This window comes from Electrophorus electricus, chromosome 4 (assembly GCF_041902795.1).
Source record: "Electrophorus electricus isolate QZ-2024a chromosome 4, ASM4190279v1, whole genome shotgun sequence".
NCBI classification, from domain to species: domain Eukaryota; kingdom Metazoa; phylum Chordata; class Actinopteri; order Gymnotiformes; family Gymnotidae; genus Electrophorus; species Electrophorus electricus.
The window spans coordinates 28,537,313-28,562,629 of record NC_137500.1 but is presented as its reverse complement, the minus strand read 5'-3'; the positions used below and the strand labels follow the sequence as shown (position 1 = coordinate 28,562,629).

Here is a 25,317-nt window from a genome sequence, read left to right as displayed (position 1 = left end):
AGAGAGAGAGAGAGAGAGAGAGAGAGAGATTTCAGATAACCAGATTAGCCGCGTCTGTGTTACATCATGATCACGACACCGTTTAGGATAATATCATAATAACCCAACAAATATTAGATACCTTGCAAAACACATCTTACCCATTGATTCAATTGTATTCAGTGGTCCTGTCAAGTAGCAAATATATGTCTTGACTGGACTGCCGGAACAGCTTGTGACATTGCCGTATTCACTCCGGATCCATAATAGTGTAGAGCCACGGAGATGGCGCGAGCCTACAAGGTATTCAACAAAATGTAGCACTGTAACAATTACAGCACTTCATTTGATATGTTGATAAGTACCATTATTATTTATAAACTGGTTGTAATATTTGTGCACTTCAACATACCGGCATTTTTATTCTTGTCAGTTATAATTCAGCACAGGGTACACTCATTCCACACCAGCTATCGTTACATCATGGTTAGCTAGCTAGGTTAGGCAATCTAGCTTTGGTTTGTTTGCATTCAAGTCATGATGGTATAAGTCTGATAGAGACAGCGTTACTATTCAAACTGTTTGGAAATTGACGATTAAAATGTAACGATCGCTGTGCTGTTACACTTAGAATTTGGTCATAGATATGTTCGCCCCTACAGTATGTTAGCTAGCTCGCTAAGTAGCTAAATGTTAGACTGTTGGTCATCCTCATGTAAGAAGTCCACTGTAATGTTAGCCACTTAACGCTAGCTAACTAGCCTAGCTAGTTAAACAGTTCTCCCTATAACTTGCAAACATTTTTAAAAAGAATATATTAATCTTTTGTGTTGTAATATTTTAGCTATGGATGAATAACTTTGTAAACCGTGCTTATGTAAACTATTTTGTTAAAGCTACTCCATAAACCTATTCTAAAAATCACTAGCTGACGAGAGTTAGCAACCTGTGTTATCCAAGTATCTTTTCTTTTTTTGGGGGGGGGGCAAGTCCATGCATAGTCCGGGTGTTTATTATCTGTTAGATAGCTGGCTTTGCCTACCGGTAAGCCTTTTACTAACTTGTTTATTCTAGTGTTGTATCTGTATAAGCTGTCTATAGTAGCCGCTGTTCTTCTCCCATAAATTACTTTAAGTTTAAACTGTACATACATTTTTATCGTGTGTAGTCTGAATACTGTACAGACAGGGCAGAGCAGGAGACGTAGTCAATATATAAATATACACTAGCTCACTAGACACACATGCCATTTAGTGTTCTCAGTGTGAAGATTTTAATGTGTGCTTTTAGTGGGACATTTTCTTTCTGTAGTCAGCTTTGGTGCTTTGCATGGATGTGGGCTTCTCCATGAGCAACTCAGGCCCTGGTCAGGAACTTGCATTCGAGCAAGCCAAGAGAGTAATCCAGAAATTCATCCAGCGCCAGGTATACTGCATTACTTTCATATTCATCTGTTTATTTCCTGGCATATGTAGTCTATTCATCAAGTCTGACATGACTTTGCAACCATTTTAGGTTTTTGCCGAAAGTAAGGATGAGTTGGGACTGGTCCTTTTTGGTACAGATCACACTAAGAATCCCCTTGCTGAAGATGGCCAGTATCAGAACATCTCCATATACAGACATCTGATGATGCCAGACTTTGAGCTGCTGGAGGAAATTGAACATCAGCTGCAGCCTGGTAGCCAGCATGCTGACTGTGTCCTTTCTGAGATATCTCTGTTTACATCAAATATTTTTATGTCCCATGTATGGTCTTTTTACAAGATTAAGATTTTAATTTCTAAACTTGAATTTTACAGTCAGTTGCTATTGTTTGCAAAAAGACATTAATGTTATTCTTAACATTGGCAAAATGCAGGGTAATGCATCAAAGTTCAATCGTGATGAATGATTGACAGTTGATGTGCTGTGTATTGATCAACTGTGCAGTGTGTTTCTGCACTGTTGAGATAATATAGGTAACACATTATATATTGTTAAACCCTTGACGTGATTGCTGCCAGGGCTAGATGCTCTTGTTGTATGTATGGATCTCCTACAAAAGGAAACTGTGTAAGTTAATTTCTCTGCCATATAAGGCTGATCATTTTCAAAATTAGTGCAAGATTCTTGATGGTTATGTGATGTGATGCGTTGATTAGGGGGAAGAAATATGAGAGGTTAAATATCGCCCTGCTTACTGACCTCAACACGCTAGCATGTGCTGATCAGTTGGACGTCATCATTGGCAACTTAAAAAAAGCTGGCATTACACTGCAGTTCTTGTGAGTGTATTTTTGTTTGTTTTTTCAGGCACAACATGCAACATTTATATATTTTAACTATGTGCACCAGAAATTTAGCAAATGTTTAGGTCATGTCATCTTTACTTTGTGTGTTAACCATGCATGTCTTACCTGGCAGTCTCCCATTTCCTGTGGATGCTGATGCAGAGGGTGATGGTGGAGGAGATGGAGCAGGTCCACAGAATCCACCCCCAGGGGGCAAAGGCCTTAGTAGGGAGCAGAAGCAGGGGCTGGAAATGGTCAAGCAGGTCATGACCTCTCTGGATGATGAGGATGGCCTGGATGAAGTCCATACTTTCAGGTAGAGTGACTATGGAAATATTTTTGTGGCGAGCATTTGGGAATAAAGCCCTATTAATCAGAACTAAGATAAATATTTAAAACTAAGGTTCAGGTAGAACTTCAGTGAAACTCAGAAAAATTCAGAAGTCACTTATTAGATGTTGGGTTTAAATGCATATTGTGTATTTTCTTTAACAACAATTTCCTCTTTTGAGGACAACAGCCAAAATAACTGGTTTGACCTCCTGGGCTCCTTTTATTGTGGCCCTGATGTGTTTCATCTGTATTGAGCAGTGAAGCTGTGAAGAAGCTCTCTATCTTCAAGCCCATTGAAAGACGACCCATGGCTTGGCCATGTCAGCTAACCATCGGCAGCTCCCTCTCTATCCGTATCATCGGCTATAAAGCTGTGAGTCCTCCCATGAGCACCACAGCAGTTTTGGTCATCAGCGCAGTCCCTGGAGCAGAGTTGCACAGGATCTGTAGACTCATGAGCAGTGTGCTAGTGGTTATTGTTCATTCACAGCCACCAAGTCATGAATGGTTGTCGTGAGAAGCTGATTTTGGGACCCCTCCCCCACCCTTTCCTACATGTGCCAATCCAGGTGTGTGAGGAGAAGTTTAAGAAGTCCTGGGCTGTAGTCGAAGCTGAGAGTCATCAGAAAGATGATGTGAAAAGGGAGACGGTGTTCTGCCTTAATGATGACAATGAGACTGAAGTGGAGAAAGAGAAAACCATTCAGGGTGAGAACAGTGACCTCTAGGTACCAAGTCCATTGGCTGTCATCTTTGGGGTCAGAGGATAGCTTGCCATCTCCATCTTTTGTAGATTTTCTTTTTAATTTGACATGTCCCTATGTTCTTATCAGATTAGGTCTTAAATATATCAGAATTTGTGAAGGTCTAAAGTCCCGTCCCGTCCTGTCCGCCCCCATAAGGTTTCCAATATGGAAGTGACATTGTGCCATTCTCCAAAGTGGACCAAGAGCAGATGAAGTACAAGTCTGACGGAAAGAGTTTTGCAGTGCTTGGTTTTACCAAGCAAGAGACAGTGAGTCTTTTACCACTAGATGGACCTCTTTACCAGTAAATCAGTGTACAGAGTGCAATTTTTTTAAACAGAAATGATACCATGATATACTGTGCACTGTCCACATATGGCAAAATTGATCAATATAAAATGTATTCCTTAAGATTATTGTTTCATAATTGCATGAACATGGTCACACCAGCAGTGTGCATTCAGATGCATAAGTCAATGTGGCAAATTTCTGGGAATTTGGATTACATAAAAGGTTTCCTAATTTATTTTGTTTGATTGTTTGTTTATGCAGATTCATCGTCATCATTTCATGGGTAATCAGGTGCTAAAGGTTTTTGCTCCCAAAGATGATGAGGTGAGGACTGAAAAAAAACAAAAAAAACTGCGACCTTTTTTTGACACGCTATTTTTTTTGGATGTAGATTATGTCTAATCTTAGATTAAAATAGATAATTTGAGAATATCTTTTGCTGTATTTTTTCTTCTCTAAAACCAGACCTACAAAAACGTTATTTGATGTTTGGCCTGTTTTAATGATAGTTGTTTATTATTGTGTGTGGGTGTGTGCGCGCGCGTGCGTGTCTTCAGCATGCTGGTGTTGCTCTCTCCTCCCTGATCCATGCGCTAGACCGCCTGAAGATGGTGGCCATTGTTCGTTACGTTTACGACCGCCGTAGCAACCCGCAAGTCGGAGCTGCTTTTCCCTGCATAAAACAGAAATATGAGGTATGTGCATCTCAGCTGTACTGAAACCACTCCCACTTGTCCCGTTGCCCCTGTGCTACATATGTCCATGCTGCTCTTCCCTGCCCTCCCCAGTGTCTGCTGTATGTCCAGCTGCCATACATGGAGGACCTGCGCCAGTTCACCTTCCCCTCACTAGAGAACAACAAGAAATTCTCTCCCTCAGGTGAGGGCTCAGTGTATTGAGGATAGACGCTCCTCACCATCTGGAAGGGTTGTTCATCGCTCTGTAGAGTTAGAACACAGATGAGGAAAATCCTTTTGGTGTTAGGCAGGCCTCTACAATCAGCATCCACATGCTTATACCTTTTAGGACTAGGGCCATGTTTAGTCGTCAGATTGTTGATAACCAACTGAAATTAAGCAGTGAAGGGCCAATGATGGCGAGATTGTAGTATTGATAGAGGCTCTCCCAGTTGCTGTTCTTGTTCTTAGACTTTTCATGAGCACAGTCCTCCTTGTGTGTGCCTAGAGGCTCAGCTGTCAGCAGTGGATGCTCTCATCAGCTCCATGATGCTGGTGAAGGAGGGTGAAGATGGAGAGAAAGAGGACATCTTCAAGGTCAACAGCATCCCCAACCCCCAGTTCCAGAGGCTCTTCCAGGTAGAAGGTCCTGCTAGCTTACTTTTATGCCCTGGTTTTTACAGAACATTTCCTCAAATTGGCAATGGGGGCAGAGGAGAAAACTACTGTGTTTGTGGTTCATATTGAAATCTTTGGACACAAATGAATAGTAAATATAAACTTTAAAAAAACAATGTTTAAATCCAAGACTGTGTGTGTGTGTCTGTGTGTGTATTGTAAGCTCTCTTTGAGCTAAACTCACCAATGTACTGGTGTATATTTACTTAACCACAAGCCGTGTTCATGGAATTCAAAACGGTCTGAAGAATGCTTGTTCTTCTGTTGTGTAATTAGCCCTACACTGGGCCTTACTGCTTTTGTCTTGGGCCCCTACCCCAGTGCCTGCACCATCGGTGTGTGAACCCAGGTACCCCCCTGCCCCCTGTAGAGCCGTGGCTGAAGAGGATGCTGGATTGCCCCCAGGCTGTCTCTGCCTGCTGTTATGACTTCCTAAAGGAGATGAAGAGGTGTTTCCCCGTGAAGGAGGTGTTGCAGAAAAAAGAGCAGAAGACTAGCGCTGTTGTGTTTGGAAAGAAGTAAGAATCCCTCCCATCAGGAAAAAAATCAGCTGAATTGCCTATTTAGCTCTTTAGTTCCTGGATGGTCTGAGACTAGGTTACATTTATAGCCAAGAAAGCTGGGGACTTCTTCATAGAGCATGTTATAATGCATCTGAATGGTCTCTAGCTGATGGTTTGTCCTTTCATAATTTTAACTGCACCTGTGGGAGAAGGTCTTTCCAGAGTGTATTTCCAGAATGCAGGAGCAGTTTAAAATGTACTCCACAAATTGCCATGGCGATATATAACCCGGTAAAACATCAACTATCATGAGACAGCAAATGTTTAATCAAACTGTGTTTAAAGTTAGTTGGCTAAGCAATAAATTCTGCCTTGCAAGAAAGTCCCTAGATTTACTCAAAACAGGAGAAGCCAAATTATAGACCAAACCAAGTTTTAAAACTATACTCAAAGTGACTCCTGTGTGGTTTTTAGTTGATCTCTGGGCTTTGAAGTCGAAACTTTCTCTGTTTGCAGTGATGAGCCAGAAGCTAAGAAACTCAAGTTGGATGAACAGGACAAGTTCAGCCTTGGAGAGATTTCCGAAGGAAATGTTACCTCGGTGAGAGAGGATTAAATGAGCTGTGGTCATATTCCAGAAAACTGATGTGTTAGTGTAGTTTTTCGAACTACATGGAAGGCAAGTTAATGTGTCCAGGGTAAGGTTCATTAGCTAACTGAATCATTGCAAGATTTTGGTAGTGTAGCAGGTTAATAAAAATGTCTTATTTAATACAGCATAAACTAGGCCATGCTTTCTTGTTGTAAACATGTAGCTGTTTTGTGACACGTAACTCGGGATTTGTGAATTCAGAGCCTGAATCAGATATTAACTTCCTTCATGCAGCTTGTGATTCTGTACACAATCAACAGGATCTCTACAATACCTGTGTGTTGCTCTTGCAGGTTGGTAGTGTGAACCCTGCAAAAGACTTTCATACTTTAATTCAACAGAAGACCATTTCTTTTGAGCAGGGTAAGATTTAAACATACCTTTCATACATTTTTGTTGTTTGTACAGCAGCCAAAGTAACTTGTATTTCAAAGTCTTGACTTCTTCAGACTCTACATTCTGTCCTCTGAATGTGAGAGATGATGTTTGTCACTACAGTTTTTCATGCACATTTTTTATTTCTGTCCATGAGAACTGTTTGGGGAAACACAAATTTGCATGAGCCATAATGGCGCTACTGGATGGCTCCTGCCTTGCTCTCCCCCTTACTGCTCTTGGTTTGGCTTGTGGCAGCATGTGAGCAGCTGACCCACAGGATAGAACAGTTGCTGGGCAACAGGCGCACCGAGTACTACATGAAGACCATCACCTGCGTCCAGGCCTTTAGGGAGCAGGCTGTCAAGGTGGGCGCTCAGTATTCAATTAGGGTTTACTTAAACAATTGATTACTGTCAGCTTATAACTGAACTAACAAAGCTGCTGTCATAACAAACCAACTAAACTGGTTTGGCCCCTCAGTTAGGCTCACGTTCAATTGCTCTGGATTTTTTAAACTGTCACTCAGTTGACAGGAGGCTACAGTTAACATTTGACAGAATCACTTGTGGAACCAACGATGGCAGCAGTTTATGTGCCATCTACCCTGTAGGCATTTACTAATTACACATGGCCAATAGGCTTACTGCATATGCATGCCAGTGAATCTCAGGAATTTTCATTTTGTATACCCTAAATATTTCTGCATTCTTGTTTGGTTTTCTGATATAGCATAAATATTCATGCACATGACCACATTTAAAAGCAATTGTTACAGTTCCATGACTGTGTTAAAATGTATTGTTTTTTAAATGTACTTTTCCTTTTTGTAAATTCTATTAGCCCTACAAACATAAAAGTTGTCCCAAATGTCATAATAGCAATATTGCACTAAAATAAACACACCACAATTTACCACTGATTTTAATGTAGCCAATATTCTTTTTTTATATTAGCATAAATAGATATCTCCAAAGACAGAAATGAAAAGGTATTTTCTTTGTGTGCCGCTGTGTATTACACTTTTTATGCTGTACAAATGTTCTGTGTTTCATTATAAAACCTGAGCCAATGAAATTAAATTTGGTACCCAAACTGGTTATAACTAAAATAATTTTGTGACTTGGATAATTTTGTGAAACTGAATGAGATGAAAATATCAACTCAAAAAATAAACGGACAAAAACTAACTCTGGATTTGAACTTGTCCAGACTTCAAATGCAGAGCTTTTCAACAACTACATGCAGTCTCTAAAGAAGCGTGTTCCAGACTGGAATCTTCAGGAATTCTGGGGTCTTCTTGCCCAAGGTCTGTACTAATATGAATGCAGGTTTTTCACTTGAGCAGATGCAGTTGTGACTAACGCCGCTCTTTGCAGACGCTCTAACACTGATCAGCAAGGATGAAGTGGAGAGTAGCTCAGTATCCAAGCAAGAGGCAAACCAGGTGCTGAAAGTGCCTTCACCTTTTTCATGGTTTTTGATGGCCAATCAACTAGTTTCACCTGTGAAGTTAAAACACTGGTAGAGAAGTGTTCCTCTCTGCGTGTTTACGTACAGTCCTAACCAAAGTGGATTTTGCCATTGTAGTTTTTGCTGTTTGAAGAGAATGTGGAGGCAGCGGCTGGGCCCACCCCAGAAGATGGAGGAGACGTGGATGACTTGGTATGTGCACCTACTGATGTTAAAATACCCTGTGCTTTAGACAACTGAAGTACTTTTGTAAGTAACACTAAATGTAAACGCGTCCGGTTTTTAGTTTATGTTTCTTGGAACATAGCTAATGTAGATTTGTACATCATCTTTTTTTTTACCCAGCTGGACATGATGTGAATGTGCCTCTAGCGCTTGGCTTCTTCCTTTGCTTCACCTTGCTCCTCTTCGTCAGAGCACCGTCTGGTGTTACCTCGATTTTCAGTTTTTTTGAGATACACGCTAAATATTCCAATATTCAGTGCTAATCCCCGTTATTGTTCCCTGTTAGCCATGGTAGAATTTGGATTTAAATATTCCTTGAATTGTTTTACTGCAAAATGCTGTAAATAATTATTTCGTCACAATGGTGTACCATTGATGCCAGAAGTGTAACCTACTATATTTGCAAATAAAAGTCTTGATTAACTGAGTTTATTTACTTTTTTTGTTTGTTATAATGAGATGGTTGCAACCCATATTTGATGTTGACATTTCAGAATTGTAATAGGATGGGTGGTGATGTTTTTTTCAACAATATAAACCCCCTATTATTTATATGTCATTAAACTTGTTGAAACATGAAATTCCAACTTTTATATGTGCTTAAAGGTCACACAAAAGCTTTTTTGGAAGGTCTGAGTTGCCACAGTAGAGATCAGCTGGTTTACTGTGCAGATTGAAATTTTGGGGTGTAGAAATAGCTAATGTTATCCTCATAATGTTCAGTATTGTTATCTGTGTCAGTATCAGCATTTATCTGGCTCTAGAATAATCAGATGTTTATGAGGGAGATCAGATGATTGATTGGATCCACTACTCTATGACCTACAGAGGCTGTAACACAGTGACATAACTGGATAGTCTCCCGGAGTGCACTTTACTCAGGAAATCTGGCTTCTGTTCTTGGCAATTCTGGATTGTGTCCCACTGTCTACTGATCAAACTATTCAGACAATATACTTTCATGTATTTAAATCCAAACCCTAAGGCATATTCTATTAAATGCTAAGCACTTCACTCACTCATGTTTAACATAAACTCTCCACAAAGGGCGATACTGGTACTCTAGTAACATTTCATGAGTGTTGGGATCAGCAGGCTGTGGAATATTTGCAGCATGTACTTCAATATTTCTTTCACTGTATTCAGGGTAACATAAACCTAATTAGACCCTACATTCGTTCACAATTCCAGGATAAATTCAATGGTACTACTATTGCAGTACCAAAACCAACTTTTTGTCTTAACTGGAAACGTTGACTTAAGCAAATTACCAAGATATATCTAGGGTTTGTTGGTTCTAAATTTGCTGATTGTGTGACTATAATACAAGTAACTATGATTTAGTTCATTTAACCATATACCTAGGAGCGCTGTACTTATATGTTGACCTAACGTGCTAGATTGTGTAACTTGGCTGAAATATCCACACTGAGTATGCTCTTGAACTGTGTGATTTCTAAGACTATATAGGCTACTGAAATCACATCTAAAGTTGAACAAAACATCATTTTTAACTTGGAGCGCTGCATTTATTTACTTAAAATTACAGTATACAGCAAGTGAAATAAGTATTGAACACGTCACCAATTTTCTAAGTAAATATATTTCTAAAGGTGACATGAAATTCTCCCCAGATGTCGGTAACAACCCATCCAATCCACACATGCAAAGAAATCAAACCATAGATGTCCATAAATTGTGTAATAATAAGAAATGACACACGGAAAAAGTATTGAACACGCTTACTGAAATGTATTTAATACTTCGTACAAAGCCTTTGTTGGTGATGGCAGCTTCAAGATGCCTCGTGTATGGAGAAACTAGTCAGGTGTGATTTTGGCCCGTTCTTCTACACAAACACTCTTCAAATCCTGAAGGCTCTGTGGGCTCCTTCTATGAACTCTGAGCTTTAGTTCCTTCCATAGATTTTCAATTGGTTTAAGGTCAGGTGATTGGCTGGGCCATTCTAGCAGCTTTTTTTTCTTTCTCTGAAACCAATTGAGAGTTTCCTTGTCTGTGTGTTTGGGATCATTGTCTTGGTGAAATGTCCACCCTCGTTTCATCTTCATCATCCTGGTAGGTGGCAGCAGATTTGTATCAACATTGACTCGGTACATTTGTCCATTCAGCCTTCCTTCAATTATATGAAGCGCGCCTGTGCCGTATGCTGAAAAACAGCCCCAGACCATGATGTTCCCACCTCCAAACTTCACTGTTGGTATGGTATGGTATGGTGGCTGGTTTATGGTGAAATTATGTTCTTTCCACTTCCAGATTATGGCCCTAACAGTGCTCACTAGAGCCTTCAGTAGTTTAGAAATTCTTCTGTAACCAATGCCATCAGTATGTTTTGCAACAATAAGGTTGCGAAGGTCTTGAGAGATCTCACTGGTTTTACCCATCAAGAGATGTTTCTTGTGTGGCACCTTGGTAAAGAGACACCTTTAGATAGGCCATCGGATGAACCAGCTGTTATTCATTTGCACTAAGTGGCAGGATTGCTTTCTAATTACTGATAGATTTCAGATGGTGTCATGACTTTCCATGGCTTTTTGCACCTCTCTTTGTGTTCAATATTTTTTCCCCTGAGTCATTTCTCATTATTACACATAATGTATGGACATCTATGGTTTGATTTCTTTGCATGTGTGGATTGGATGGGTTGTTACCAACATCTAGTGAGAATTTCATGTCAATAGCACCTATAGAAATACATTTATTTAGAAAATTGGTGACGTGTTCAATACTTATTTCATCCGCTGTATGTCTCTGACATTACTAAATACAATATAACTTGAAATTATAATAAATATACCTTATGAAGCATTATTTATTTTTGCCCCAATCTATACACATCAGTTGGGCTATGGGACTGACCACTGAAAAAAAAACAACAACAACATGGTTATGTCAGCGTGGTGCTTCATAGCAATGACACTATGTGTCCTTGTTATATGTTAATCTGAAATTCAGTAAAGCTCTTTAAAAACCGCAGAGGCTTCAGGTCTGTTATCCTTATCTTGTTCTTGTTGCACTCCAGCTTTTTATGAATCCTGTCTCTGGGGCCTTGTCAGTTGGCTTCAACAACAATTCCAAAGTACTGTCAAAAAGTGATTAATGAACATTAGTTGTTATGAAGCTCTCAAGTGTTTGTCACCAATTTAGCATTCAGCTTTAGGCAATCTAATAAGAAAGGAAAACTTAATATGTTTGAACATGTATGTGGAAAGAATGACCAGGGAAAAATAACTTGTGTACCAACTGATTGAGAGTGTTATGTAGAGAGCTGATATATAATTCTCTAACATGTCAGGCACTAGGATAACCTGTAGATGTTTATCACATTGTGCAAGACATGGCTCATTGTTAAATCAAGGATAAATATCCTTGCACAGGAGCAACCTCATTTAAATCATCAGTTTAAATTTCTGTATCTCCCCTCGGTTCCCAGGCTGAGCAGTCACCAAAGGCATTTCACTGCCAATTATACTGTGCATGATTATGTATGTGACAAATAAACTTTGAACTTTGAAAAGTGCACTTTTCAACTACCATGTCGTAACATACAGTGTATCGCAAACGTTGAATATTTTGGCAACTGAATTTCTGTACCAGCAACCTGCTATGTAACATATTCATTTTTGGTCTGTGCTTTATGTTCATGGCCTGATCTAACCTTAATACTGTTTTATGCCTTATGTCATTATTCTTACTCATGAGGAAACACTGTCTTGACACAGTTCTGTCAGCTTAATGAAGTACAATCAAAGTGGATCACCTGAGAGCTGGGGGTGGGCTGGCATGCACTTTTCCCCTTTCTTTCTTCAGGCTGAGATTTGTACTGTCCTAGCATTTTAATATGATCAGTCTGAGAGAAAATGGAACAACCTGTAATGACTATTCTTGCAAATGGAAAGGGAACTGGACACTACTCCAGGGTTTCCTTTTCTACATGATTCTTTTCCTTCAGTTACCAGGGAAGAGCATAAAAGGAGATTGGAAACTAGGGGGATTTTTAGAAGCATGTGTTCCAGACCGTTGTATGGAGCTTTGCGTATTGCACCCTACTCTCTTGTGTTATGAGACTGTGTAGCGATATTATATTATTTCTCCTGCACTGAGTTTAAGATTACTTTTTAGTCTACTAGTGCCATATGTCTACTGTATTGATTTGTACATTTCTCGCAAATCAGAATGAATGATTAGTTGATATTGGACTTAATATTATTATTACAACAGTTGAAGCAAATGTTTAGCCTATACATTTAACTTCCCATTCTCTAGGCGCAATTAATTACAATAAACATTTTTGCATTATGCGTCACTGACCTAGGACAATTGAAACCAACTTTAAAAATCTCAATTATTTAATTCTAAAAGTGAAATATGGCAAATATCAAATGTACTACAAGCAGCCATTTTTTGCTATTTCATATGGAATTTCACATTAGACATTAATGCTCTTCTTCACATCAGCATTGCTGAGGTTTATTTCGTCTTTAGTAGAAGTGAAATAGCAACAAGACAAAAATAATCTTAAAACACCATGTGGAAATTGTTAACGTGACATAAACACGTAATGGCAATCCATATGATTGAGACAATAATGGCTTTTGAAAAGCACACAACAAGCATAAGACAGTCGTCTTCATTTAGCCTGAAATCTGAATTTCTCTTGTGCAATGTTCCTTGGGAAAACACAGTGACAGGCTGATTGAGAGACACAGCTATACTAGAAAGACCAGTATAGCTTAGTAGTATCTTAGTAATAGTATCTTTTTTTTTTTATATATCTGCAATGCTGCAGCCAAGGGAGAACAGTATCATCCCCATCTGTGTACAGGTTAAAGATATGCAAATTCATGTTATACCCCTTATCGACACACTTCAAATGCATCAAATGAGACACAGCATCCAGAGCCCTGAGCACTGGATAGGACTTCATCCTAACAGAATATGCATTTCAAACGGAAATGGCGTGTGCTTTTGTTCCACTCAGGCAAGACTTGCACTTTTGCACAGAAAACTGTCACTCTATTGTGCTTATATGACTTTCCATGTCCACAACAATAAGGATGTAACTCCCTCTCTGCTCACACAGTGGTTACTCTCATGACCAGTTCCCTGGGCTGGTTGCTGGCAACGCTGGCTGGGGCCGGCTGGCTGCGCGGTTCGTGGGGCCGGAGGTGGCTGAGGAGCTGGAGAAAGCTGTAAGGGCAGTGCTGGTCGGTCACAGCTGGCCTGCTGGCCTGGTTATGCAGCGGGTCATCTACACCAGGGCCCGCCGTCACAGTGCCGGGTGTACCGGGGGCTGGCGTGGCCGCGGCAGCCATCAGTGAGGAGGCAGAGGGTGATATCCCGACTCCTTCCTGCAGCGAGAGTGTCCACTCACCCTCCTCGCTGGCTTTCAGATCCTCACTGTCCGTCTTCTTGTCATAGTTCAGGACTTTCCACTTCTGATTGACTGCCTGCCAGCGACTGAAGATGCGGAACACGGAAGGGCCCTCGTGGACGATCAGAGCTGAGGGCATACAAAAGGAAGCTGCACTTTATTTTACTGCATCTTCATTTTATGCTAAATTATATACATTAACAGCTCTGGCCATTTAATAATGTCTGACGTTAACCACTGTGCTATGATAAAGCAGATACATTAATGTTACTCTTCACCCTTTGACTTTACAGCAAACCTAATTTTGGCTCCAAACCTTAGCACTGTATCTAGTGTTTAAAAGAGATCCCACATACAGTATTTTTTGCCATACAGCTTTTAACTGGTTCTAATATGCCTGATTCTGCTTATTAGCTAATAACAAACTCGTGATCTCAATGAGCAGCAAAGCCTATAAGCACAGTGCAGATGACACAGTGCAGCCTGCTGGGTCTTCCCTGCTAGAGTCCTGGATCCCTTGTTTTTTTTCCATAATATTTTCTACCAAGTGAAAGTGTTTGAGCCATTCTGCTTAGTACCAGAGCCAGATGCACAGCTCATAGCCAGCAGGTATGATCTGATTCCTACATTACTGCTCAGAGATTAGGTAACTGAAAGCATTGTATTGCAGAGACCATCATAAAGGAATAGTGTGCATGAGCTAAGGATTAGGGTGATAATATCACCATACTTTTTGGTAAAATGTCCTTGTTATTAAATACTGGCCAACGAATCATATTTTTCTTCAAAAGGCCTTTATTGAGAACTGTTTTAGACTGAATGCATGTAGCAATCAAGTGAGCCAAGTTCTAACATTCCACTTTCCAAAACAGCTGTCAGATAAGAAAGACCACATAACACAAGCAAAATACATAACATGCCCAGAAGTTGGCAGGTCAGTGAGATGGAGAAGAAAGTGATTTGCAGCACAAACTCACATAACCTGCCAGACTCAAAGTAGTGAAAATGAGAAACCATATTTTTTAAACTGGGAAAAGGTTCATCACCAGGTTAGCTAACAGTGAAAGAGCCTGAGATCTAAATTATATCTTATGTTATCTTCATCTGACAGCATAACTGTTATTTGCTGAAGCAGATTATTGCTAGGTGGAGCTTTATGGTGTAAGCAATGATAAAATTATGTCATGGCTCAGATTTAAGACTGGATTCAGGAGTCCCTCTTAACTCTATCTGATATTTGGGTTCTATTTTCTGTGTTCTAGGAAATGAAGATCACTTCCTTGCCCTTTACTGAGAACAGTCTCTGAGTCAACACTTTCATCAATGCCAGCTCTCCCTTTCTCTCCGTGGTGTCTGCAAGCTGCCACACGGACCTCAGTAGATTGGCATTAATGGCCCTCTGCAGTCAGCCACAGCACTGAAGGCAGTTTACTACTCCTTACCTATAACCCTCTGCTCATTCTTTCATGCTCCACTCCTCTCAGTTGTTTTTAACTTGAAAGCTGGCATGATACTATATCATATGATAGTTTTTTGTTTTAAGCTTTTTGACCAATTAAATATTTCTCTATCTCTTTCTGATTCCCCCTCCCCTCTACTTCTGTACGTGAACGTTTGTGTGCTAGTAGTATTCAATGAAATTTGTGTTTGGTTTGAACTGAATATATCAACAGCCCAGAGATCTCAGAGTGCATTTCTAATTTACACCAGTGGCTCAGAATCATTCACGTGAGACTATTCAGTTATAAGGCAGAGGTTATTTTAGTTAGGTCTTACTGGTTCCTTTCTCACGGATTCTTTTCTAAATGACCCTTTAATTTTGGTTTGTGTTTACATTCCCAAGGAACCTTGAAGACAAGTTCTTTCTAACAAGTACAATAAGCACAAGTATGTATGGATTTTTAAATGTATGCTATTTAATGAGTTAATCTGTAGTTAAAATGTTAGAGATTCAAGTGTGGAGAGGGTGCCTCAAGGTAGTAAGGTGATTACAATTACAATAATATAGATACAACCCAAGCAAGTCTTTTCATTTCACAGTACCCACATATAGATGGATTTATGGATGAGATAGATCAAGATGGTGGAGTTAACGGTAGACGCAATGTGTTCAACTGTGAAGACAGCAAAATACACCTTCTTGCCTGTAAAGCGTGATCTGTGTTCTCACATTAATCATGTAGTTATGCAACAGATTGATTACATCCAAGAATGATCATTTACATTATTCAGGGGCTTTGCTGAAGACAGGCAAACATTCTAATTTGCCAGCTTGTAATATGGGATGTTTGTGATGATGTTAAGGCTGATAAAGATTACTATTATTATAATTATTAATCTGTATATTCTGATTTGTCCAGTGTGGAAAAAAAAAAATGCTGCTAAGGGGCCATCTATGCTGCTCCACCATGAGCTATATCACAGAACGCTCGCGCCCGCAAGTCACGGGGTTTGGCTTGCCACGTGAAGTGGGAGGATATTTGTTTGTGGCCACACCTGCACACACCTGCACCTCGTCTTGTCTGCGTATATAAACCCTTGTTATTGTGTGCAGCGTGTTGGTCATTCTTGGTGTAGCATGTTAATGTTAAGGTTAGTCTCATTATTGTTGTGTTCATGTTCATCTTCATCGTTCGTGTTATATGTGAGTGCCAGTATGTCGTATGTAATAAATGTTCGTCCATGTCAAGAGTCTGTGCGTCCTGCTCCACGTGCTTCGGCACAAGCTGCAATTACCAAGCCATCGGGCACATTTATGTAAAGTTAGGTAAGCTATATAGAATAAAAGACCAGTTACATTTTTTCAAGGGTAACTCTGGGGTCTTTTTAAAATAAGTTACTACCTTTCCATGATGAAAGGCATGTAAACAACAGATCCAAGGGACTTAATGTTTACCATTTATAGTTAGCTGTGGTTATAACTGCGAAGAACAAAGACGAATTGTCTGGAACTCTACACAGCTGATTAACTTGCTGGATTTTCTCAGCAGTGAGATGCAGAAGACAATTCATATCCTCTGAGTCCAAGCATTTTTGATGTCTTTGGTTTCTCTATGAGATTTTGATCAATCCGATTGTGAATCATAATTTTTTTTGTCTTTCTCTAACCTAAAAAAACCTTCCAGTAGAGACAGGCTCCCTGTGTGCCAGGAGAGACAAGCTCCTTGTGTCCAGGAGAGAGAGGCCCTATGCTCACCAATGCAGACCACGTCCATGAAGCCATACATGCCGTAGCAGATCTGGAAGAGCAGGTCCTGCCGTTGCCACTTGGCTGAGGGGCTGAAGGACGACCAGACCAGCCATGAGATGCTGGCAATGAGGAAGAGCGAGCCCAAGATGGCTGCTGCAATCTGCACCTTCTCAATTACTGTTAGCGAGATGGCCTGCCACTTCAAGAAACAAAAGAAAAAAGTGTTTTTCACAGAATCTTTTTTTTTTTCTGTCATGTGAGCAAACATTTGCTGTACTTTGTCATGTTTTTTTTTTTCCAGTGCAGTATCACTAATCATGTTGCCATATACACCACATTTAGGTTTAAGCTGTTAGAAGACTGCCGGTGAAGATCTAAACATGCTACTCCTGTTTAGATCCTGTTTAGATCCATTAAGCATTTCTGATTAGACGTCGGAACTTTTCTGAGACACACAGAGCTTGGCAGCATCAGCGTGGGAGAAGATGCTCACCTGCAGTGGGTTCTTGGTGCTGATGGCAATGACCTGGTACTTGTAGTAACACAACTCACATGTCCAGGAGCCTCTCTCACTGATCCACTTAATGAGACAAGGCTGATGAGTACTGCGAACAGAGCCACTACAGCGGCATGGGCTTAACAGCTCCCCCTGACACACAGAAAACAAACAGACGCACACACACACACACACACACATGCATGCACAAGTTACAATGACTGACCTAGAAGGAAGAAAGAGCGAATGAGAAAGCCAGTAAGCTTAGGTTTGCTCTTATCTTCTAATTCTTTATTATATTCTTTCCTTTTTGTTAAATCACAGATTTTTCTAATTAAATTATATCTTCATCTGTGGTCATTTACAATATTAATAATGAAAAGACAGGCCAGGAAGGTTATTATTATTATTATTATTATTATTATTATTATTATTATTAAATTATTACATTATTCTTCCAAAAAATGAATGTGTGTCAAAATCATTTCCATTCATAACTATTGCCCTGTCCATATTTAATGGGATTTTCTTGAAAAAAAATCCTGAAAAAACATTACCTTCTTCCATTAGAATTAAGGACAACCCTTGTAAATGGTCACATTCTTTTAATAAGTGATAAATAATAATACTTACTCATTTTTTTCCACTTGCAGCAATATATTTTTAGGACCATAATTAGTTGATAACATATTCTTATATTCTTATGCCTTTGTAGGTATTTTCAACACACTCCATTTAAATCACTGAAGGAGCTTTTGATGCATTTGCTTTGTCTGTTTGCATTCATACCAGTATACATGGAAAATCGTAAAAAGAGATCTGGGAAGAAAGCCAAGAGTTCCAAGATTTATACATCAGGTTTCTGTCTGCCGTATTTAATAACCTTGATTCAAACTATTGATTATAGGGATACAAACTTATCACCAGCTTGAATTGAACACTCCACACACACCATCACTCCTCTGTAGTCCTGAGCACCAAAAACTACAGAGGCTGTAAATTAATTAATATCTGTTGATGCACACTAGGCTGTGGTCATCAGTTAGACAGTTTGTAATGTTGGTCTCTAATTTATGTACAATGGATAGGAAAACAGATGGATAGGAAAATCATGATTTCATGATTTCAGAAAAATGGTCAGAGTAACAGATACATTGAAAATTAAATTTTATTAGAATAGTATTTTTAACTTAAACCTTGCTTTAACCTTGTTTTAACTACTTTAACCTAAACAGTGAAAGCTAATAAAGATTTTAATTTCATTTTCAGTACAAAGAAGACAAAAAGACATCAAAACACATCGCAACTGCACATACCAAAACACAAAGGTTACAACCATATAATATATAATACAAAGGTGTAATAATGTAAATCTATAAACAAATAAATAACATATAATGCTGAATGCTGCACATTGTCAGGTATGACCAGTCAATTTTCAAACTCAGTTTTACAACTTTGTATGATCTCTGTACCATGTTGTACAAGTGGAACAGAGTGCAAGCACTGCCTGTCTGAAACTGAGATATGACATGACACTGGGTAACAAGGACATATGGAGCAGCTCTGCTATTTGCATGTTTGTAAACGATACTGTTATAGAAATAATGATCAGGCTGAAATCTTCCGGCTGTTCTGGCAGAGAGCAGAGAGTGGAAAGCACACTCAGGAACAGGTGCCGCGCAGTTGGAGTGGTCATCTCAGCCCAAACGCGCCACCTTCCCACTGAGCAACATGAACATGCAAATACACAGTGTGCCATCTCCCTCCTCTCAGGGAGGAAGGCACAGAGTGAGTTTGGGGCCCATCCATTAGCTTTAATTTTAGCATCTTGCCCAAGCTTCTAAAGGAAATCAAGGCATAGTGGCTACATCATTAAAATCAAGCCTGTACTTGGCAGGTCAGTTCAACCAAAGGCAAGTAGACTGCACTCAAAGGATTAGTCTGAGACAGAAGGTTTGTTGATGTCATGCATAGTGCAAATACTGCAGTGCTTACACTGTGAAGAACAAAGAGGCAAGCTTTTAGTAGTAAGATTTGGTTAAAAAACTAAATGCGGGTGTTAAATAAGGGAGTGACACCTCAGCCGAGGCAGTAGGAAGAAGCAGGCAGCGAGAGTCAGTGCAGAAACAGGCCTGTCTGCAGATGGACATGGTGGGAGCAACTTGGCAGGAGTGCATGAGGAGAGTTGCACTGACCAATGGAAGTGAGGCATCTCAGGGAGAGTGAGGGAAGCCAGCCAGGTGCCCAGGCTAATCCACCTCCGTGCACTCAGGGTGGAGAGCGAGCAGCAGCACTTGTACTCTTATTACAATGGTGACAATCTGCTGTGCATACACTCTCTCTCTCACACCATGAAATGTTCCTGACAAGTTAGTTAATGGCCTGCAGCAAGTAAGAGACCTTTCAGCACAAGCCTGCACGGAACCGGCACAGCGAAGGGGGCTGTGCTGGATGGTAGCACAAGCACTGGAGTCTCAAGTAAGTCGTTCAAAGTAACAAATCTCTTTAGAAACCGGTGGTGGTGTAGGGTTCTAAATCAATATATACCATGACTCTAGCACAAATTTACATCTTATTAACTTGCTTGACAGATTATCAAAAAAGGCTCTGAATTTAAGATGAACTTCATCAAAATGTTGAAAACAACTGTCTGACACTCTATAGTAAATCCACTTAAGTATGGTATAATTAAAAGTCCTTATTTGCATTTAATGCATGTAGGCATAGGTAAAAAAAAAAAAAAAAACTACATATAAACTTAACAGCTACTTAACTTCAGACGAAGGCAGAATAAGAACAACTAATTAAAACTGATGCAAAAAAACCCAGCCTGGCTGACAAAAGTCAGACATGTGTACCCTGATTTAGACACATGCTTTCATTTGAAATTGGTTCTGTATAATTATCCAGAATATAATATTAAGCCTTAGTGGCTAGAAGGTAGTTTCATTTAAAATAGTATACTTTCTTTGGGGTCACCAATTTGAATTTGTTTGATAGCCTGATGTTGAAATACCCAAACTGTACCCAAGATTACTAAACTATTCAAATTCTTTCAGACTGATAGTCTATTTGGAAAGATTCACAAAATGTGCTATAACTAGTGAGCCAAGGTTCACAAGAAAATTTGTTCTCATGTAAATGTGCTACCGTGCAAAAGCCATGTCAGTTTCTGTTTAAAGGTGTGGTGGGTCAAAGAAAATGTCTTGGTTCCTTGTAGCATAGTCTCAGCAGCCTCTGTGTGTAAATTCCAGACCTCTGTAAAAGATTGGTCTGTTTGCTCTGTAAAACACTGCAACATGCTTGCCACTTCCAAGAGGAGATATGAAATGCATCTATCACAAACAACAAAAGAAATATATATCAGGAAAGGGAAGTCTGTCACTCCTATTGGTAAGATATACTCCACAACAAAGGACCCACATGAGAACAGCCTTGAGCTGCACTGAAATAAATAGATTTTTTCATTGCCGTGGTGAGGGCGGGGGGGCTGTGATGAGAATTTAATATGGTAGTGGAGTGGAATGCTGACTTGTGTTATTGTGGAACCTGGTATGTAGACAAGCCTCCTCTGGCTTATTCAAAGCACAGTGTTGCATACCTCATGGTCTTCAGAATATAGATATAAATTTTAAAAATGTGCTGTGTAAATTTGGCATCATTACAGTTTTATGTGCCAAAAATGGGTCCATGAATTTTCGCATTTTACTCTCAGTTGCTATTAAACTGGGAAATGATTTTTTCCTGCCCTGTTATTAATCTGTATTAAGTACAATGTTACTTAAAATGTAATGAAATCATCAGAGCACTGTTTGAATGGTGTTAAATCATACGATGGAGATAATAATGCAACACTGTACTGTAAACATGCATATACCAGAGATATCAGATACTGAGTTGTGTAACGTGTTGACAGAGAGATGAGAGGCTAGACCTAAGCGAGATGTGTCTAGTGTCAATGTTTCTTTCTCAGCAAAAAAAACCTTTTTCTGTAAAAAGATAAAAGGTTGATCTGCTTTTTTGATGATAATTATTTTTTAAATTGAGTTTGCTGGCCATTGACTGACCAAAAATTACATATGCTAAAAGCCAACCACTAACATGAAACAAAAATACCAGCAGGTATCATAGCCATATAAATTCACACCTAGAATTCACATATCAGTGTGTGGCCTACAAAACATCCATAATACCCTCTCTATGGTACCTTATTTAAGACTGTTATAATCAATTGGCACAAGAGAAAGAGGCTTAAGTGTGGCTCTCAGGAGTGATGCTGCCAATTAGTGCAGTGTGTGTGTGCATGTGTGTGTGTGTGTGTGTGGGTGTCTGTATGCATGCACACAGGTAAAGTAACAGCATCTGAGTAGCTGGTAATGTCCTGCATAGACAGACAGCATGACTGAGCAAACATCAGCATGTTTTGTACAGGAGAAAGATATTAACATGGCATGACACTCTTCAGTGACCAAAAAGGAGACAACAGCATGTATAAGAGAACAAAGGCCTTAGTATCTCACTCTCCATGAATTAGCATACACATCATATGCTTTGACTTATATCTGATCTGTGCATAGAGAAACCATTTCCTGCTGAGCAAATAATGCCAGATTTAAATGGATGAATGGGCCCAAGAAGACATGATACAAAATTATTCTGTACCCAGATTTTACTGCCATGTTGTACATTAAAATGGAAGCCAAACACAGTGTACAGCATGAGGCTCACAGACAGAACCATACAAATGTAATGGTGTAAAATTACTCCCTCTTATATAAGTCTACTATCCTTATACTGATTGACAACATTGTTGTGACTGACTCAAATCAGCAGAACATGCATATATTAAAGAGAAATAAATAAATTCATAATCCTAGTTTTCTACTGGGAATACGCTCCACTTGAGCTCTCTGTTTCTTGATTCATTATCTCAAAACATATTCTAATTGGTTATGGCTCTCAGTACCCACAACAACAATGAAATTGCAATATAGGTTTTGTTCCCCTCTAAATGGAACTGTAGTCTGATAGATTTTCTTCTGCATTGAGTTTTAATATCTCTGAGTTCTGTAGTACAATGCTACCATTTGTATTCAGTACAAAAGCAGTAAAAGTTGTTGAAGCTCCTAAATAATACACCCCAGGTGCTTCATGTTACAATCTGGTAATTGAAGGAGACAGAGGATTTGCTTGAGGTCTCCATCATGACAGTATTCTCCTTAACTAATTAATAAAACAGCAAGGCAGAGGTCAGCTAGAAAAGCTACAGTTTGATGCATCACGGTACACATAGTCTATCCCCTGAGAATCTGTAAATGCTTAGACATGAGCCATTCAGACATGATCTAATGAAAAGCATTTTATATGATAGACTTTTCTGGTTGTGGAAAGCCATGGCTTTTGAACCTTCCTCATTTGTGACAAAATGAAGCACTACTTTATAGAGCACACTTAGCAGAGGAGTAAAGTATCCCGCACTGTCGAATGGGGTCAGGTTCCTTTCTTTCTGTACAGGTGAAGCCTGCACTCAGGTAACAGGCTGACACAAAAGCTACTGTTCTAATTACTGTGTTACACATGTGTGAATGCACCATGACTAATTTTTAGTAATGAAACACATTTTTGAAACCAGCACTCTTTAGGCGATGAAGGGGGTACCTTCAATCAAATCTATTTATGTGAATTGTTGGGGGAGTGAGGCAGTCAAAACACACAAAAAAACTACTCTCATATAATAAAACAACCTACAATGAATTAATTCATTTTTTAAAATGTCAGCAGTGTTTTTAGTTCATGTCTACATAATGATTTTATAAACAGGTTTATAACAGGTTAGTACTATTTATGGTAGGATTGAAATATCTCTCTATACACAGATTAAAATACTTGCAGAAGTGTAAATGTAACTAAATGTAATTTTAACTTTGTAGTTTGTGTAACTTTTACTGCATGTTTCTTAAGATTCTGTAGGATGAATTCTGTCCTTACTTGCAACTATATATAAGGCAAGTTTTACCAAGTTATTTTCTGGGCTAATGAATGTTTAACAACTTGACCTAATGACCTTATAAGGCACACAGGGTTGTGATTAAAAGTTCAGCTTGAACTTTTTAGTATTCTGTGACTTCATACCTGCTCTGGTCCTTGAAAACATATCCTGCACACAGGGGTGCCCTCGGCATAACTGATGAAGGAGAACCTCTCATCCCGTTTATCTTTGACGAACTCATCAGTGGAGTAGCTGCTGTGCAGAGCTCCGGAGAGCTCGGTTGCCGTGCCCGACCATCCCGTCGTGTCCTTCTGTAACTCCGTCCCCACAGCGTCTTCTGTTGACGGGGTATTCCAGTGTTGTAGTCGATGGGCGCGCAGTGTGTTGTTATTGCTTGCGACGCACGAGTACGAGTTGACTTCGCTCTCATGGCGCGTCGGCGTTTGTCCGCTCATGGGGCCGAGCGCGGGAGGAGGATCACCCGGAGTCTGTGGCCTGAGCAGTAGCACCTTCAGGTCATTGAAAAGAAAACAGCAGCGGCCTTTCAGCATACCTCGGCCGCACAGTATCCGTTCCTTGGTTAAAAAACCCCAGTGATACTGGTTGCTGTCAGATTTTAGTGAGATAGAAAGTTTAATGCCACCCTTTATTAAGAACGTAGAAAAGACGTATGGATTTCCCAATATTCCTTTAAATACAAACTTGCTGGTCTGACATCCGAAACAATCTTCTGTGTAAAGCACTTTCGTTTTAACTTGGTTTCATGGTTAAAATCTCCTTTGCTCCTCAGATACTAACAGGACGCGCACAGCTTCATCAAATATACATTCCAAACAGGTATAGATCGCAAATATTTAAGCAGATGTTAGAACCCATGTATTCTGTCAATACAGAAAACTATTTTATTAAGTAGTAAGTAATCCAACTCTCAGGGTTGCACCTGTTTATTGGTCCCACGAATAAAATTATAAACTGACGTCCTAAACAATAAAAAATGTCATGTCATTCATTTTTGTGCTTTACTTAAAATAAGCATGTCGAAAAAGGATCCGTCAGGCTGAAAATATGTCCAGTTCATAATAATGTCCAGTTCAACCACTCCACGTAGGCTGGCACCTCAACAGCAAAACGTCCTTAATGGCTAAAAAACCTATAGTTTCCAGGACTTCTGCCTGCGATTCCTCTCAAGGCAGGCGACTCTCCGCAGCATCTCCGTTAACGATCCGCAGTGCAAATAAACGTAGGACAAATCTAATCCTGCGAGAAGCGTTCAGATTATTTACGCAGGCTACTTTAAATTTTATTATGTGTGGCTGTACTTTCAGTAAAAGTCGATTCTATCTGCACATCCTTGTCACTTAGGAATTCGTGCCTGTCTCCGGGAGGTTGTAGCCATGAAATAGGCTATAATCCGAGTGAAGCTCTATCGGATAGGTTTGCGGAGCTCACATCAAATTTCACAAAAATGTTGCAATGTCCAAACGGAGAAAAGTAAATCTCGTTGGCTCTGATTTGCAGTCTTCCTGGCGCTGCGGATTCAGCACCATGGTTCCCGGGACAGCTCCCAAGCATAGTACGTCACACAGACCTGTGTGATTCGTAAATTGGAAGGTGTTTTGCTGGACCCCTCTTGCATCACACAGACCTGTGTGATGCAAGAGGGGTCCAGCAAAACACCTTCCAATTTACGAATCTGTTTAATTGTACTGAATTATTGAAAAATCCCCAGGAAACTGCTTCGTTTCATGTAGTCAAACAACTACTACTATGTCATTTCTCAGTAAACGGTGTTTTACAATTACTTTGTATGACTCAATTTTATTTAGGATCTTTAAATTTGGTTATGATGCTATTTTCTTCTTTTCTTATCTTAATATAACCTTTTAACCACGGAGGGTCAACTGGCCTTTAACCTTATCTTAACCGACTCCTCGGGTTCCTTTTCTTCTTAAGATACATGACCATCAATTTGTTGCTTATCAACTTTTACCCTACAACTATTTTGAATATCTGGAGAGAAAAAAAGCAAAACAACTCACCAA

The 25,317-nt window shown here is 39.6% G+C and overlaps 2 protein-coding genes across 6 annotated transcripts; one reads left to right on the top strand and one right to left on the bottom strand.

Moving 5' to 3' along the window:
• Window positions 1-168: 168 nt before the first annotated feature.
• LOC113577964 (X-ray repair complementing 5) lies at window positions 169-8,633 on the top strand. Of its 5 annotated transcripts, XM_027010897.3 has the most exons (21): window positions 169-282; window positions 1,291-1,404; window positions 1,495-1,678; window positions 1,986-2,034; window positions 2,124-2,246; window positions 2,386-2,568; window positions 2,844-2,958; window positions 3,155-3,293; window positions 3,488-3,600; window positions 3,884-3,946; window positions 4,180-4,317; window positions 4,411-4,501; window positions 4,808-4,938; window positions 5,299-5,495; window positions 5,997-6,081; window positions 6,426-6,495; window positions 6,766-6,875; window positions 7,720-7,816; window positions 7,887-7,954; window positions 8,098-8,172; window positions 8,326-8,633. In XM_027010897.3, the coding sequence occupies exons 1-21, from the start codon at window positions 265-267 to the stop codon at window positions 8,338-8,340; spliced, it is 2,178 nt and encodes a 725-aa protein (XP_026866698.2). In that variant the 5' UTR covers window positions 169-264; the 3' UTR covers window positions 8,341-8,633. The 5 variants fall into 5 exon arrangements, 2 of the variants coding, with proteins under 2 accessions (XP_026866698.2, XP_081569216.1); XR_014123354.1 differs by lacking the exon at window positions 6,766-6,875; XR_014123353.1 differs by lacking the exon at window positions 7,887-7,954.
• A 4,030-nt stretch (window positions 8,634-12,663) lies between these two features.
• On the bottom strand, window positions 12,664-24,849 carry marchf4b (membrane associated ring-CH-type finger 4b). The gene is made up of 4 exons (XM_035534412.2): window positions 23,419-24,849; window positions 17,281-17,436; window positions 16,794-16,986; window positions 12,664-13,726 (listed from the first exon to the last, which is right to left on the bottom strand). Exons 1-4 carry the CDS (start codon window positions 23,824-23,826, stop codon window positions 13,299-13,301), a joined length of 1,185 nt encoding a protein of 394 aa, XP_035390305.2. The 5' UTR covers window positions 23,827-24,849; the 3' UTR covers window positions 12,664-13,298.
• Between the last annotated feature and the right edge of the window lie 468 nt (window positions 24,850-25,317).

What these genes read in the sequence shown, in the direction of transcription:
- LOC113577964 (XM_027010897.3), top strand. An exon ending in TTGCTCCCAAAGATGATGAG is followed by an intron (nt 3,947 to 4,179) that starts GTGAGGACTGAA and finishes GCGTGTCTTCAG; the next exon opens with CATGCTGGTGTTGCTCTCTC. An exon ending in CAAGAAATTCTCTCCCTCAG is followed by an intron (nt 4,502 to 4,807) that starts GTGAGGGCTCAG and finishes GTGTGTGCCTAG; the next exon opens with AGGCTCAGCTGTCAGCAGTG.
- marchf4b (XM_035534412.2), bottom strand. Translation starts at nt 23,826, where the DNA reads ATGCTGAAAGGCCGCTGCTGTTTTCTTTTCAATGACCTGAAGGTGCTA. An exon ending in GTTTTCAAGGACCAGAGCAG is followed by an intron (nt 17,437 to 23,418) that starts GTATGAAGTCAC and finishes TCTGTGTGTCAG; the next exon opens with GGGGAGCTGTTAAGCCCATG. An exon ending in GCACCAAGAACCCACTGCAG is followed by an intron (nt 16,987 to 17,280) that starts GTGAGCATCTTC and finishes TGTTTCTTGAAG; the next exon opens with TGGCAGGCCATCTCGCTAAC.